The following is a 17,150-nucleotide window of genomic DNA, read 5'->3' on the forward strand; positions in this document are numbered from 1 at the left end:
TGAGAACATTTCTACCAACATTACATAATTGAAAGAGAATTCTATAAACTACTGTGTATCAACAAATGAGATAACCTAGCCAAACTGGAAGAATTCATGGAAATACACACACTACCAAAATTGACTGAAAAAGAAATAGATAATCTGAGTAAACCTATAACAATTAAAGGGAATTAGTAGGTAATCAAAAACTCGCAACTAAGAGAAGCCCAGAATCGGTTAGCTTGACTCTCAAATTCTCTAAAATGGTTAAAGAATTACCATCAGTTCTCAAATCTCCCCAAAAAAGAGTGGAGGAAGGAATAGTTCTTAAATCACTCTGTGGGGCCAGTATTACCCTGATACCAAACCCAGACAAAGTCATCACAAGAAAAGACAACCTTAGACCGATATCCCGTATGAATATAAACACAAAAATCATCAAAAAATACTAACCCAAATGAAACTTGTGCATATATTCAACTTAAAATGTGACAGTGTCCTTCTGTTTAGTGTCTGACTGCCTTCTCATTGTCCAGATTTTTCTAATGCTGTCCTGCCCTATGAAGAGAACTACAGTCCATCCATCCTGGTTTCTCCATATGAACAGATGCCCATCAAAGTTCTTACTCCATCCAGTCACACTTCCTCATCAAAAATGGGGACTACTTCTCCCATAAATGGGCTTTCATGGTGGCTCAGATGGTAAAGCGTCTGTCTCCAGTGCAGGAGACCTGGGTTCGATCCCTGGGTCAGGACGATCTCCTGGAGAAGGAAATGGCGACCCACTCCAGTACTCTTGCCTGGAGAATTCCATGGATGGAGGAGCCTGGTGTGCTATGGTCCGTGATGTCACAAAGAGTCAGACAGACTGAACAACTTCACTCACTCTCCCATAAATAGTCTATGTGAGCTGTCAAACCGGAACTTGAAACAGTATAATGAAGTTACTATTAAATTACTTCAGCTCCTCAGCTGAAGCCATATAAGAGACAAGGTGCTGGATTTAGATGAGGAGGTAGGAAGGCAAAGCTTGAAGGGAGGAAATGAGCTTTGCTGTTGGCATTCCGTATTAACATAAGGGAGAGATGCTTCACAGTGAGTCACCTTCTCTGGGAAGACCTGTCATGTAACTGGACTCTTGGCTTGTGGCCCTTGGGACACTGTGAGAGGCAGTGAGCCTTGACTTTGCCAGGCAGGTGCTAAGAGCGTTCGCACCTCACCACGCCGGCATTTTGAACTCTCTGAGATTGGGGAGTGAGTTGGAAGCCCCCACCAGGTGGCGATAGTGGTAAAGAAGCTGCTGGCTAGGGCCGGAGACACGAGAGATGCGGGCCTGATCCCTGGGTCGGAAAGAACCCCTGGAGTAGGAAATGGCAAACCACTCCAGTATCCTTGCCTAGAAAATCTCATGGACAGAGGAGCCTGGCAGGCTACAGTCCATGGGGCCGCAGAGAGTCGGACATGACTGAGCAACTGACCATACCACACGCTGCGCAACAGAACCGATGTTCCTGCAGTAGGACAGTGAAGGCAGAAATCCAATTACTGAGCTAATTAGCACCTTTGAGTGGTAAGCACCAAATTTACAGGAGGAAAGCACTGGAGAAAACCTTGAATACCCAGTAAGGCTGACACTTGCCCTTCTTAGAGAGTCTGGTGGCGAGCCAGAGGCCCTGGGGGCACACAGGCAGCGTGGATTAGTTACTGCTGATCAGAATTTAGCCTCTGCATCCAAAGCCTTTTGCAGATAGCTTTTCATTTAACATAGTTTTAGAAGGTGTTTTAATTCCCTAAGGAGTTTGGTAAATGACTTTCTTTTGGCTCAATCCCGTTTTAAAAATTGTTTATTCTGCTGCTGAAAATTCCATTTGTCCTAGGTCTTAAGGTGAAATTAAAATTCCATTCAGGGACTCACTATGCCGACGTGGGATTACGGCCTTCATTAGAAAAGAATTTTGTTGTTCGCTTTATTTTCTGCCACCCAGGCTCTTTTATTTTCAAAGCCTATCTGAGGGTATTTGCAAGGAAAATGAAGCAGTAATAGAACAATGTGACCTTTTCGAGCTATAACAGAATAGCCCTTCTCTACAGCCCATCTGGAGCGCCTAGTCTACAAAACTCCAACAGGATCCTGCCTAGATAGTTCTCATATATCTGAAACAAGGTATATCTAGGTATGGTAAAGATAAGATGCTCATTATGTTCAAACTGTATGGAACCCTTCATTCAGTGGTCTATTTCTAGTGAAAGCCCTTTCTTTATGGCACAGGTTTAGCCTTATGAGATTTTTGTAGGAAGAGGGATGCTTTCCAGGGCCCAAGAGCGGGCTCTTGTCTAATTCTCAGAAATGAATTGTCTAAGGAGACACACGAGCTGACAAAGCAAGAGACTTCACTGGGAAGGGACGCCAGGTGGAGAGCAGCAGAGTAAGGGAACCCAGGAGGACTGCTCTGCCAAGAGGCTCACATCTCAGGTTTTATGGTCATGGGGTTAGTTTCCAGGTTTTCTCTGGCCCGTCATTCTGACTCAGGGCCCTTCCTGGTGGCATGCACGTCACTCAGCCAAGATGGATGCTAGCAAGGAGGATTCTGTGAGGTTGGTAGGACATTTTGACCTACCTGAGTTCTTCTGGTTGGTGATGTTAGTTCCGCATTCCTTACTAGGATCTCCTATTATAAAATAGCTCACGCAAGTAGTTACTATTGTGTTTGGCCAGGATGGGGCAATTTCAGTCAGTGGTTCCCCTAACAAAATTTCCATTTTTATAGACCATAAACTGGTGAATATCATTAGCTTCATGTGGTTGGTGTCAGTTTCACATCTCATCCATCAAAGAATGACAAGACCCTCACTCAATGCCTGAACTAAGTCAAGGCTGGTCCAACATAGTCTCTCCAAGCAGAACAGACTGTTGCACTTACAAAGGGTTTGGGGGATATCTGAAGTTCAAGGCAGATGAGTTTCAGATTCAGAAGCGGGGTGATACCATCTGCAGGGCAGTCTCTTGGGGAAACTGTTACTGATTGGTCACCCTCAGAAGTCTGCACTGAGCCTGTCCCTTGCTGGCTGACTTTCAGAAGCAAGCAGCCACTGTGCACTGGCTGCCTTACCAAAGCTGTAGGTTGAGGTGAGTTGTCATAACTGAAAAGGTTTAAAACTGGTTCTGGTGGCAACTAGTTACCATGGTTACAGACAATCCACCTTTTCCTAAGCTGCAGAAAGCTGTTTTTCATTCTTATGGTTCAACCTAAGAAAAGTCTGTAAGAATGCATCCAACTCTTGAAAGCAAGTGGTGGAGACCTGGACTACTTATCAAGAATGTTCTGGAATCAGTTTGAATAGCAAGATAGCTATTTATGTGCTGCTCTCAAATACTGTCAGGGAGTGGTCGTCCATTGACAATTTCAAGGCTTGCTTTTATTTTGTGGATTGGATGCTCAGAATTGATAAAGATGAAGGTCTGTCTCCTGTACCTAAGTGCTAAACATCTCTTCCCTCTGTATTTTCTGTACTTTTCCCGCCCTTCTGACCCCTCTCTTCCTTCAGCCTTGTCAGTGTAGAACAATAACTCTAATATGTGATCTCCATCTCCCCTGGATTTCCCACCCACACAGCTGATTCTGTGAGCCAACTCTCATTTGCAGGGATCTGATCACAACCTCTTACTCTTTTGTGGCTCTTTCTAGTACAAGGCGTGTGGATAATTCCAATACAAGACTGGTGGTCCAAATTGAAAAGGATCCAGGTAAGAGGATATCTTCCTTCTCTTTCTCTCTTTTTTTATTGTTTTATTTTATTTATTTTTTTGGCCTTGCAGCATGTGGGATCTGAGTTCCCCAAGCAAGGATTGAACCCATGCCCCTGTGTTGGAAGCATGTAGTCTTAACCACTGGAGCCTCCCTGCCCAGAAAAGTCCCCTGCCTCTCTTTTAAGCTATTTATTTTGTTGTGTAGATGGATTCCTTCAATCCAAAAAAGAGGAATTAAGTACTCACTTTTTTTAATCATTGTGGAGACAGTGAATGTCTTGGTAAATGTACTGATGGTAAAAATAAAACTGTGCAAATAGAACTGATCAAGTATCCTGATTTGGTTTAGAAATGGATTCTTCCATGATTTAGAACTGATTAGATATCTTTTCAATATTGAATAACTGTTGATTACAACATTTTAGTTAGTATATGCTAAACATCAAATACAGACAGTAAACCTTGGTATTGGTATTCTGGCAAAAAAGAAAAAAAAAAAAATAGCATTATGATGTCCTTAAAGGCAAGCCATTCCAGGATCCAGGGCCTGGATATCTTCAGAGTCTTTGTACAACATTAATCTATGGAAAGATTTATCTGCCATAGTAACAGGAAGTTACTTTTTTCTTCCTATAGTCTATTTCATTTTGAAGCATTTGACCTTTTCTCCCCTCATATCAGTATGCAAATTTAAGCCAATCTCTATTTTTAATCCACCTCACTCTCTCCTCTGTGCCAAAAATGTTGTCTAGGAAGAATTGTATCCTGCTTATTAGCTATATTTGAATTGCATATACATGATTAATTTGAAATCATAATTTAAAATGTGAAAATATCTGGAGAGGCAGGTTTATTTTTTGCTAAACTTTGTATCAGCCCAATTTGAAGGGGGTGTGGTTGGAGTGTAAATATCTCTAATGTGGAGCCATGGGATTCTAATTTTGCCCTGCCATTGACATTAGGCATAGAGACAGTTTCATAAGTACATTGAGCTTTTAGTTGTTCAAAATTTTGTCTCATTTTAATCTAATTATACAGATGTGTGGTCAGTGTGTTCTAAGATCTCAACTTTTCATGGTTTAAATTGTTTTATTCATACATCAAACAGTTTGAACAGTTAAGCAAAAGTTAATTCTCTTGTTCAGGTTTTTTCTTTAAAAGTACCAGAGACTCGGAGTAATCTCCAATTAGTGTCTCTGGATGCATGCTGCTTCATCAGAGAAAATGAATATCACTGCAGGTCAGGCAGGCTTAATCTGCATAGAAAATTAAGCACAATGATACCTTATTAGAGGACATGACATGACTCAGTCCATAGAACAGTTTGTTTCTTTCCATTAATCATAAATAGGTTAAAAATGCACCTATTTCAATTTGGCTTTTAACTGTCGTGAATGCCTAGCCCTGATATCCATAGTTTGATAGTGTTATCCTGTAGATTTCTTAGCCGTGGGTCAGTGCTCTTCCTTACGTGGGTGCATTTGGGGCCAGTCTGCACCTTCCTGCACCCTCAGTGATGCTCCAGTTCCCAAGAGTACCGAGCAGGAAGGCTCCATTCAGATCTTCACGGATCTTTATCTCCAACCTTCTTGAATCTCTGTCTCCATGCCAGAAGCAGGCCTAGAAGGGGTCCTTGAGCTTTGCTTTAGGCCTCTTCTCTTTGGGGCAACTCTATGCTTCTCTGACTTTCTGGAGGCAGAGTTTACTCCCCAGAGGAAAGATGCTCCTAAGGGGAAAGCACTGGTGACAAACTTTCCTTCTAGCCCCTCCCAGTACTTCTTCCACTCCCAGGACCACAGACCAGGAGGACTTCCCAGTTTACCCAGCCTTCTCAAAAAAGATTCTGTCTTCATCATGAGAGATCTCACAGAGGGAGTAAAAGGAGTCGGCCCAGCCAGGACATGAAAGGAAACGCATCATGAACCCCCAGTTTCATGCCCCTGAAACACACTGGCCCTTTATTGGGAAGCAGGGTGTTCCCTCACTCCATCTCCTTTGCTGTATCCTTCCTTTTTTTCTTTCCTTGATGTCCTCATCCACTCCATCTGAATGGCTAAGTTCAAACAAGCAAGCAGCAGTCCTGGCAAGGATGCAGAACAACTAGAATTCTCAGTCCCTGCGACTGGGGTGCAGAATGGTTCAGCCACTTTGGAGAACGGTAGTGCCACTCTTAGGGGTTGACTCAAGAGAAATGAAAATGTGTTCTTATAGACTTCTGTTCATGAATGTCGTGAGTGGATTTACTCATGTTCACCAATACTGAAAACAGCCCAAAGGTCCTTCAGCTACTGAATGGTTAAGCAAACTGTAGTGACCACATACAAATGAGACAGAACAAACTACTGCTGCATACCTCAGTATGGATGGAGCACAAATGCAGCGTTCTAAGTGGTGGTTATGTGACTATAAGCATTTTTTAAGTCCATTCACAGAACTGGACATTAAAAAGGGCAAATTTTGCTCTCTGTAAATTATGCCTCAATAAATCGGAGTTTTATATACATATATAACAAAGTTAGTAAATGGCATTGATATATAATAATTTATATACTTGTATATAATATATAAAAATGTATACTAGCAATAATTATTTATATTGTAGACTATAGTTATATATGTATATATGCATATATACGCACTGTTTACACAGTATATACTATCAATAATTATAGAATATATATGTATATGTGTATATATATAAAACTTCCCTATAGTTCAGATGGTAAAGAATCTGCCTGCAATGCAGGATACCTGTGTTCAATCCCTGGGTCAGGAAGATCCCCTAGAGAAGGAAATGACAACCCACTCCAGTATTCTTGCCTGGAGAATTCCATGGGCAGAAGAGCCTGATGGGCTACAGTCCATGGGGTCACAAAGAGTCAGACACAATTAAGTGACTAACACTGTACACACACACACACAATTTATTGTCTGTAAATTATTTCTCAGTGAAACCCTAGAGTTACTTAATGGATTATGTTCTCAAAAGCAAAATTTCTCTTAACAAAGCTGTATCATTTATGGTGTCATCTATTATTCAACAGATGTTTAGTCAGTCATTACTGCATATTAAGAATCTGCCAGTACTGAGATACAAAAATAAACAAATTCAGTCTTCCTTCACCACCGCAGGGTGTAGAGAAATCAGATGTTAATCAAATAACCATATATACACATATACACACACACACAAAGTCAAATTCCAACTGTTTCAAGTGCTTTCAAGTGGAGAAGGTCATAGTCCTGATGTCCTATAAGGTGGCATGGCAAAGGGGTCAAGGAAGGCTTCCCTGAAGTGGCCATGGAACAGAGGTCTAAAGATTAGTAGAGGTAAGAAGACAGAGAAGAATGTAGGGAAACCAGGCAGAAAGATTAGTCTCTGCAAAGGCCCGGGGTGGGAAGGGGCAAGTGAGTCACTCAACTGGGAGCAGTTCTGTGTTGCTAAGCGTGAAGATTGAGGAAGAGATGAGTGAGAGGTGAGGGTGGAGACTGAAGTGGGGAGCAGAGCACACAGCGCCCCTGGTGTGACTATACACCCTGGGTTTGATCAGGCTGGTGTCCTAGCTTATTCCTAGGAGGATGACTTATGGGACCCTATTATAGGTGATGTTATGAAGTTGTGTCTCTATCTTAAGAGCCCTCACAAACCACTTTAAGAAATGGGCTGCAGGGCCCTGGGTGACACATTCCCCTTTCATCTGAAAGGCTCATCCTGGCTGGGGGGTAGGCAATCGATGAGGAAGCGTATCCCAGTGAAGACGCATAGGTGAGTCACATGACCATTGTGGTCCTCCACCTGAAAAACTGTGTAACTTGGGATAAAGCAAGGGTAATGGGAATGGGAAAAAGTAGGAAGGTGCAAAAAACACTTGAAGAATGTGAAATTGAGAGCCTTAGGTGGGACGAAGTGGAAAGAAAGATGCCTAGGTTGTGGCCAACTGGACAGCTGAGAGCAGGTTGGGGGTGGGACTGGGGGGGCAGGGCCTGACTTGAACACATTGGGTGGAGCAGAAACATTGGAAACAGACACGAAATGTTAAGTAGACAAGGAAGTAGACAGGTCTAGAGTCCAGGCAAGAGATCTCTGCTGGAGATAGGAATTTGTCAGGTGTCTCGTTTAGACAGGAATTCAGTCCATTTATGTAGACGACATTGACCAGAAAAAGCACAGAGGGAAGAAATAGGAGTGTCTCACAGAGCCCACCACAACGGGTGAAGTGTCTGAGGAGTCTGATTCACCCCAATCAGATGACGGCTCCCCATCTCCCAGGGAGAGCACGTTGGAGCAGGACTCACTGGGCGTCTTCTTTCTTGTCCTGTCTTCAGGGAGCGATGGCAACAACCTCAATTCCATCTTTTATGAGCACTTGACAAGGGCGCTCCAGGAGTCCCTCTGTGGAGACCTCATCCTTGGCCGGTGGGGCAACTACAGCTCTGGCGATTGCTTTATTTTGGCCTCAGATTACCTCAATGCTTTCGTTCACCTGATTGAAATTGGCAATGGCCTTGTCACCTTTCAACTTAGAGGACTGGAATTCCGAGGTAAGAATCTCTTTACTGTGGAAGTTGTTGGAAATTGGTCATTTGAGTGAATTATCACGCAGAGCTTTCATAAGAAGTCACCCTTAGAAAGGAAGAGTGGGATGCCTGTCCTAGAGAATGAGTTAGGGAGCTTGCTATAACCACCTTTCATCATGTATTTGGATACAAAGAGAGGCCAGTCATCTGAATTAGTAATCAGGTTAAATGTACAGTCTGATGTAAACCTTAGGAGTAGCAGGTCCGAACTTTGGTTTATTTGGGGAAAAACTCAGAAGCATTAAATGGGTGTGGACCATGCATGGGGGCTCCATGTGGAGTCAGCCAGACCTAAAATGGAACCTGCTTCCTTGGGTTACAAATGCAATGGTCTATTGTGGGTGAATCTCTGAGTTTTGTTAAAAATTGTCTGTAAAGTGATAATAATAATAAGAATGACTGCCTCATACAGTTGTTGTGTGGTTTAACTGAGATCATGTATATGCAGGCACTGTTGTTGTTTAGTTGCTAAGCTGTGTCTGACTCCTTTGCAACCCTATGGACTGTAGCCCGCCAGGCTTTTCTGTCCATGGAATATCCCAGGCAAGAATACTGGAGTGGGTTGACATTTCGATCTCCAGGGGATCTTCCCGATCCAGGGACCAAGCCCATGTCTCCTTCATTGGCAGGTGGATTCTTTACTATGAGGCCCCTGGCAAGCCCACCTGCAGGCACTGCATGAGTGCTTACTGCTCTGTGGTTACTGAGTCCGCCTGTGTCTTTGAAGAGTGATTCTGGCTTTTCCATGAATCAGACGCTGCAGTTGTGTGGTGATCACTCAGGGATCAGCGTCACGGACATTCCTGTGGCCCCGTCTCCCAGGTTCCTTGTGTGGTCCCTCATTCACACATGCTTTTCTCTACCGCAGCAGCCCCTCTGTGTCAGGCCACGTGCCGATGCTGAGGACGCAATGGGACGTGACCTTGAGTCTTACCTTCATGACATGGTAAATAAATAAGTAAACAAAAGAGCAAACCAATCACAGCTTGAGGAATGGTAGAAAGGAGGTAAATAAGGTTCTATGACTAGAATTGGTGCAGAAGGTGAGGAGGCTCGTCAGGGTCCTGAGGAGGCGAACAGGGAGAAGAATATTCCAGGCCAGGAATTCGGAAGCGCTGAATGTCTGAGTTAGAGTAACCCAGGAGGAATGCCGTGACCAGAGAGGCGGGGTTGGGGGAGGTCATGGGGTTTCTCCCAGCCAGGGCGAGGTGCTGCATTGTATTCTGTGCACAGTGAGGAGCCATGGAACGTTCTGGAAATGGGAATGACTGAAGAGCTTGTTCTGGTTGCTGTGTGGAAGATGTACTGGAGGGGATGAAAGGAGAAAAGCGGGGACCACCTAGGAGTGTCCTGTAGTCACCCCAGCAAGAGAAGATGGCAGAGGCAGAGATGTGCTGGGGGGCTCAGAAGTGGAGGACAGGCCTGCATGTTGGGGTGAGGGAAGGTGGGGTGCTCAGTATGCTCCCTGCTTTCTAGGTTGAGAGCCCGATGGACATTGGTGCGTTTACTGAAACTGAGAAGCCTGGATAAGGAGTGGCACTCAGGGTTTGAGGATGCAATCAAGAGCCCCATTTTGAATATTCACTTGGATTCATCCAAGTGAATGTATCACATAGCTAGTTGGACATACGTGTCTAATATTCATTTTTGTTGTTGTTTAGTCACTAAGTTGTGTCTGACTCTTTTGTGACCCCATAGACTGTAGCTTGCCAGCCTCCTCTCTCCATGGAACTTTCCAGGCAACAGTACTGGAGTCGGTTGCCATTTCCTTCTCCTGGGGACCATCCCAACCCAGAGGCTGAACCCAAGTCTCCTGCACTGCAGGCAGATTCTTCACTGCTGAGCCACCTGGGAAGCGCTTAATGCTCATTTGGGAGATATTTATTGAGCACTGATTATATGTCAAGCACTAAGTTAGGTGCTCTGAGTAGAGAAGTAAAGGTCCTGCCGTATGGAGCTTGAAGCCTCCCTTAGAAGACAGGCACCTGATAAGTAATTACTGCCCAGACAGGTGGCTGTTACAGCAGCAGGGTGCATGGGGGCCTGGGGGCCAGAGAAAGGGCACTGGAATCAGAGCTGGGGTCTGGTCAGCTCAGTAGAGGAGGGGCTGCAGTTAGAACGGAGAGGAGGGAACAACTGGTGTGATTACAAGGAGGCTTCAAGTAACCAGATGTGGTTTCCAGGTGGTTTGGGAGGAAGGGGTCACAGACAATGCTAGAAAGGTAAACAACAGCCAGGTCATGCCTTCTAGAACCTCACAGTGACCAAAGGACACGTTTCCACCAAGAACAAATTGCTGTCACTTCATATTTTAAAAACATAACCCAAAGAGAATTCTTGTACGTCCTTACAAATTCTAGGAATCTAATTTAGGCAGCTTATTTGGGAAAAGGTTATTGGGCCAAGGGAGTGATGATCAGACTCTAAAGAACAGAGAAGCAATATTTCCCTGATATTTTTCACAAATGCCAGAAAATGCCACAGAAGGTGGTAGAAATTAAGTGTCTGGGTACAATAGTGCAATAGAACTGCCTATTTTTGAGAGCTTTCCATTTTTTCTGGGAATTCAAGGGAAGAACTTTTAAGGTTCGCTGAGTTGAATCTGAATTATAGTTATAGCACAAGTTTTATGTGGCTTATAGCATCTTCAGCAAACTTAACCGATCTTTGAATTGAAGGGTTAGTTAGGAGGCTTCCCAAGTGGCACAGTGGTAAAGACTCCTCCTGCCAACACAGGAGACACTGGTTTGATTCCTGGGTTGGGAAGATTCCCTGGAGTAGGAAATGGCAACTCACTCCAGTATTCTTGCCTGGAGAATCCCATAGACAGAGGAGCCTGAAGGGCTACATACAGTTCATGGGATCTCAAAGAGTCATACCAGACTGAAGCCACTGAGCACACATTTCAAACATGCGTAAGAGAATGTTGTATAGCTGAGCACCTAGGAGAAAAAGTAAAAAGTTTGGTGAACAGTTAGCTAGCCTCTGGCACAGTGGGTAATTTTCCCAACATTAGAATAAGAGTTTAGAACCTGGATAGCCCAAACGATTGATGAAGGTTCATGGCACATGCTGTTTCCATTGGATGGTACTATAGTGGTGTAAATTCAAATTAAGAATACAAATAAAGAAGCCATGTTTTTCTGTTCTACTCCTTTGGCCTATGCATCCCAGAATAGAAATACATTTTTTTGTTGTTCATGTGAAGAAACATGATTGTACTGCTGCTCTTGGTTTGTGAGTATTCCTTGCATCTGCCCAACCAGAGAGCTTTTAAGGAAACCATTCAAGAATTGGTGGATTAATCAGCTTTAAGCCTACAGTCAAGGAAACAGACAATGCACTTTAGAAGGCCCTCAGTGTGAGGGGCACCAAATTTAAGGCTTTTCAAAAGAAATGGAACCTGTTGTATTTAACCATCATCCGAGTAGGCGGACACAGAAAAATGGGAAAGTGAGAGTTGATTATCTGTTCAATCCATTTCTGTTCTCTGTTAGTCATTCAAGTGACCTAGCTTGATGGTTTGGCTTATTTCTATAAAGGAGGAGAAACATGAATGAGGAGAACAGAACTGCCAACAAAAGGAGTCAGACTACTTGAAAATCCTGTAATTATAAATGAAGAAGAACCAAGAATAGGAGCAAAAAAAAAAAAAAAGGGGGGCATTGGAGAGAGACTTGTATGAGATACAAAGCACTCTTGCCTGTGAAGGTGACAGCTACCTCAAGATTGGCCTTAATCCCAATATTCCTCCCATCTAACTGATGGGGAAATCCAGATCCCTCAAGATGAATTATTTCCCAAGACTCATAGCTACTTAGGGATTGTTTGTTGTTTAGTTGCTCAGTCATGTCCAACTCTTTGCGACTCCATGGACTGCAGCACTCCAGGCTTCCCTGAGTCAATGATGTCAGTCACCATTGAGTCAATGATGTCAGTCAACCATCTCATCCACTGTGGCCCACTTCTCCTCTTACACACAGTCTTGCCCAGCATCAAGGTCTTTTCCAAAGAATTGGCTCTTCACATCAGGTGGCCAAAGTATTAAAGCTTTAGCTTCAGCATCAGTGGACTTCCAGTGAATATTCAATGTTGATTTCCTTTAGGATTGACGGGTTTGGTCTTCTTGCAGTCCAAGGGACTCTCAAGAGTCTTCTCCAACACCACAGTTTGAAAGCATCAGTTCTTTGGTGCACAGCCTTCTTTATGGTCCGACTCTCACATCTATACATGACTGCTGGAAAAACCATAGCCTTGACTGTTCGGACCTTTGTCAGCAAAGTGATGTATTTGCTTTTTCAATGTGCTGTCTATGTTTGTCATAACCTTTCTTCCAAGGAGGAAGTGTCTTTTAATTTTGTGACTGCAGTCACTGCAGTGATTTTGGAGCCCAAAAAATAAAGTCTGTCACTGTTTCCCCTTTTTCGCCATCTATTTGCCATGAAGTGTTGGGACTTTATGCCATGATCTTAGTTTTTTGAATGTTGAGTTTTAAGCCAGGTTTTTCACTCTTCTCTTTCACCTTCATCAAGAGGCTCTTTAGTTCCTCTTTGCCTTCTGCCATTAAAGTGGTATTATCTGCTTATCTGAGGTTGTAGATATTTCTCCTAGCAATCTGGATTCCAGCTTAGAGCTGGGCAGACCCACAGGGTTCTTAACCAGAACTTCTCATTCTACCTGACCATTTCCTCTTTTCATTCCTCCTTTTGGTTGGAAATTTGTACCATAGTGTTCATTGGTTTATTAAACACTGAATAACTGGGATATAATGCCCTCAATCACTTGTATAGCTCCATGTAATTTTCCCAGTTGCATAGAAAACTCCACTTTAGGTCAGGATGTTCAATGGGGGCACACATGTGACTTGGCTTCTCAGAGTCTCAATTTCTTCATCAAAAGCTTGGTGTGATTATAAGTTCTTTCCAGCTCTGAAATATAGGCAGAACACTCTCCAACATAGATCACAGCAAGATCCTCTATGACTCACCTCCCAGAGTGATGGAAATAAAAGCAAAAATAAACAAATGGGACCTAATTAAACTTAAAAACTTTTGCACAAGAAAGGAAACTATAAGCAAGGTGAAAAGTCAGTCTTCAGAATGGGAGAAAATAATAGCAGATGAAGCAACTGACAAAAGAATCAATCTCAAAAACATACAAGAGGCTCATGTAGGTCAATACCAGAAAAATAAATGACCCAATCAAAAAATGGGTCAAAAAACTAAACAGACATTTCTCCAGAGAAGACATACAGATGGCTAACAAACACCTGAAAAGATGCTCAACATCATTCATTACCAGAGAAATGCAAATCAAAACTGCAATGAGGTATCATCTCATGCCAGTCAGAATGGCTGCTATCAAAAAGTCTACAAACAATAAATGCTGGAGAGGGTATGGAGAAAAGGGAACCCTCTTACACTGTTGGTGGGAATGCAAACTAGTACAGCCACTATGGAGAACAGTGTGGCGATTCCTTAAAAAACTGGAAATAGAACTGCCATGTGACCCAGCAATCCCACTGCTGGGCATACACACCAAGGAAACCAGAATCGAAAGAGACACATGTACCCCAATGTTCATCACAGCGCTGTTTACAATAGCCAGGACATGGAAGCAACCAAGATGTCTATCAGCAGACGAATGGATAAGAAAGCTGTGGTACATATACACGATGGAATATTACTCAGCTATTAAAAAGAATGCATTTGAGTCAGTTCTAATGAGTTGGATGAAACTGGAGCCTATTTATAGAGTGAAGTAAGTCAGAAAGAAAAACACCAATACAGTATATTAACAGATATATGGAATTTAGAAAGATAGTAATGACAACCCTATATGCAAGATTGCAAAAGAGACACAGATGTAAAGAACAGTCTTTTGGACTCTGTGGGAGAAGGTGAGGGTGGGATGATTTGAGAGAATAGCATTGAAACATGTATATTACCATGTGTGAAATAGATGACCAGTCCAGGTTTGATGGTGCCCAAATAGACCACTCAAAGCCGGTGCACTGGGACAATCCAGAGAGATGGGATGGGGAGGGATATAGGAGGGGGGTTCAGGATGGGGAACACATGTACACCCATGGCTGATTCATGTCAATGTATGGCAAATACCACCACAATATTGTAAAGTAATTAGCCTCCAATTAAGACAAATAATCAATGCAAAGAAATCAGTGCAAAGATCAATGCAAAGAAATAGAGGAAAACAACAGAATGGGAAAGACTAGAGATCTCTTCAAGAAAATTAGGGATACCAAGGGAACATTTCCTGCGAAGATGGGCTTGATAAAGGACAGAAATGGTATGAACCTAACAGAAGCAGAAGATATTAAGAAGAGGTGGCAAGAAAACACAGAAGAACTGTACAAAAAAGATCTTCACGACCCAGATAATCACAGTGGTGTGATCACTCACCTAGAGCCAGACATCCTGGAATGTGAAGTCAAGTGGGCCTTAGAAAGCATCACTATGAACAAAGCTAGTGGAGGTGATGGAATTCCAGTTGAGCTATTTCAAATCCTGAAAGATGATGCTGTGAAAGTGCTACACTCAATATGCCAGCAAATTTGGAAAACTCAGCAGTAGCCACAGGACTGGAAAAGGTCAGTTTTCATTCCAATCCCTAAGAAAGGCAATCGCAAAGAATGCTCAAGCTACCACACAATTGCACTCATCTCACACGCTAGTAAAGTAATGCTCAAAATTCTCCAAGCCAGGTTTCGGCAATATGTGAACCGTGAACTTCCAGATGTTCAAGCTGGATTTAGAAAAGGCAGAGGAACCAGAGATCAAATTGCCAACATCTGCTGGATCATCAAAAAAGCAAGAGAGTTCCAGAAAAACATCTATTTCTGCTTTATTGACTATGCCAAAGCCTTTTACTGTGTGGATCACAATAAACAGTGGAAAATTCTGAAAGAGATGGGAATACCAGACCATCTGACCTGCCTCTTGAGAAACCTATATGCAGGTCAGGAAGCAACAGTTAGAACTAGACATGGAACAACTGACTGGTTCCAAATAGGAAAAGGAGTACGTCAAGGCTGTATATTGTCACCCTATTTATTTAACTTATATGCAGAGTACATCATGAGAAACGCTGGGCTGGAAGAAGCACAAGCTGGAATCAAGATTGCTGGGAGAAATATCAATAACCTCAGATATGCAGGTGACACCACCCTTATGGCAGAAAGTGAGGAGGAACTAAAAAGCCTCTTGATGAAAGTGAAAAAGGAGAATGAAAAATTTGGCTTAAAGCTCAACACTCAGAAAACTAAGATCATGGCATCTGGTCCCATCACTTCATGGCAAATAGGTGGGGAAACAGTGGAAACAGTGTCAGACTTTATATTTTGGGGCTCCAAAATCACTGCAGATGGTGACTGCAGCCATGAAATTAAAAGATGCTTACTCTTTGGAAGGAAAGTTATGACCAACCTATAGCATATTAAAAAGCAGAGACATTACTTTGCCAACAAAGGTCTGTCTAGTCAAGGCTATGGTTTTTCCAGTGGTCATGTATGGATATGAGAGTTGGACTGTGAAGAAAGCTGAGCACCGAAGAATTGATGCTTTTGAACTGTGGTGTTGGAGAAGACTCTTGAGAGTCCCTTGGACTGCAAGGAGATCCAACCAGTCCATCCTGAAGGAGATCAGTCCTGGGTGTTCATTGGAAGGACTGATGCTGAAGCTGAAACTCCAATACTTTGGCCACCTCATGCGAAGAGTTGACTCATTGGAAAAGACCCTGATGCAGGGAAGCATTGGGGGCAGGAGGAGAAGGGGATAACAGAGGATGAGATGGCTGGATGGCATCACCGACTCAATGCACATGAGTTTGAGTAGACTCCGGAAGTTGGTGATGGACAGGAAGGCCTGGCGTGCTGCGATCATCGGGTTGCAAAGAGTCGGACGCAACTGAGCGACTGAACTGAACTGAACTGAAGATAAATAAATTGATTTTTTTTAAAAAAGAAAGAAACAATAACAGCCAAAAAGTTCTTTCCAGCTGTGGATGGCTCATCAGTCTAGGAGCTATATTTCCTTCCACCATATCATGGGGAGAAAGTTGAACTCCCTGCGGGAGTTTGATAAAATTTCCTCCCAGGGAGGAAGCCCCAGGCTTCAAAGTCAGTGGTGGAGGAGGGGTAAATGCCTAGCTGGGGTTGACTCCAAAGTCCATGACCTTTGTAGTAAACTCCATGGCCTTGGAGGGTGGCAGGGAGTGAGGGAGGGAAACAGGGAGGCAGGGAAGGAAGAAGGAAGAAGGAAAGAAGGAATGAAAAATAAGGAGAGATTACAAAAAAAAAAAAGAATAAGTAACCATTGTCTTTACATCTCTTTGGCTGTTGAAATTCAAAAATAAAACTTTTACCTGAATATACTTCTGAGTGTTAATATGGAACCACCACTTTTAGGAGCTCAGTTTCTTGAATTGCTGACTGCCTTAGCAACCATGCAAGCTGGACGGCTCCTGCACGATGAACATGGAAAGCAAAGGCGTAGTTATCAAGAGATAGCCACACATTACCATCAGGCCTGGAAAATATCACAAAAATGAGATTTACGTTCCTGTCTGTGTGAAATGTTACCAGCCATCTCATAGTTTGGCTAACACCCCATAATCACCACCCTGTGGGGACATTCTAAAAAAAGGTATGTAACCTAATCTAATCTAAAGCTAGTTCAACCCAAACCCTTATCCTAACTGGCTAATCCATGTATAGTCAGAGCTCCCACTAATCTTGGAACCAGCTAGAATTCTCTTCTCTATGACAACAATTAGGTCATTAGTGAGTCTACTTCTTTTGTCTGTATAGCTTGAGGAAGCTGTT

At 43.0% G+C, this 17,150-nt stretch overlaps 1 protein-coding gene across 3 annotated transcripts in view; it reads left to right on the top strand.

Moving 5' to 3' along the window:
- Positions 1-17,150, top strand: part of PCNX2 (pecanex 2) — a 301,990-nt gene that overhangs the window by 225,752 nt on the left and 59,088 nt on the right. For all 3 annotated transcript variants that reach the window (XM_043925987.1, XM_043925989.1, XM_043925988.1), the window contains 2 exons: positions 3,669-3,727; positions 8,057-8,272. In XM_043925987.1, coding sequence (XP_043781922.1) covers positions 3,669-3,727; positions 8,057-8,272 — 275 coding nt within the window. The remainder of the gene's footprint in view (positions 1-3,668; positions 3,728-8,056; positions 8,273-17,150) is intronic.

Source organism: Cervus elaphus, chromosome 15 (genome assembly GCF_910594005.1).
Source record: "Cervus elaphus chromosome 15, mCerEla1.1, whole genome shotgun sequence".
NCBI classification, from domain to species: Eukaryota; Metazoa; Chordata; class Mammalia; order Artiodactyla; family Cervidae; genus Cervus; species Cervus elaphus.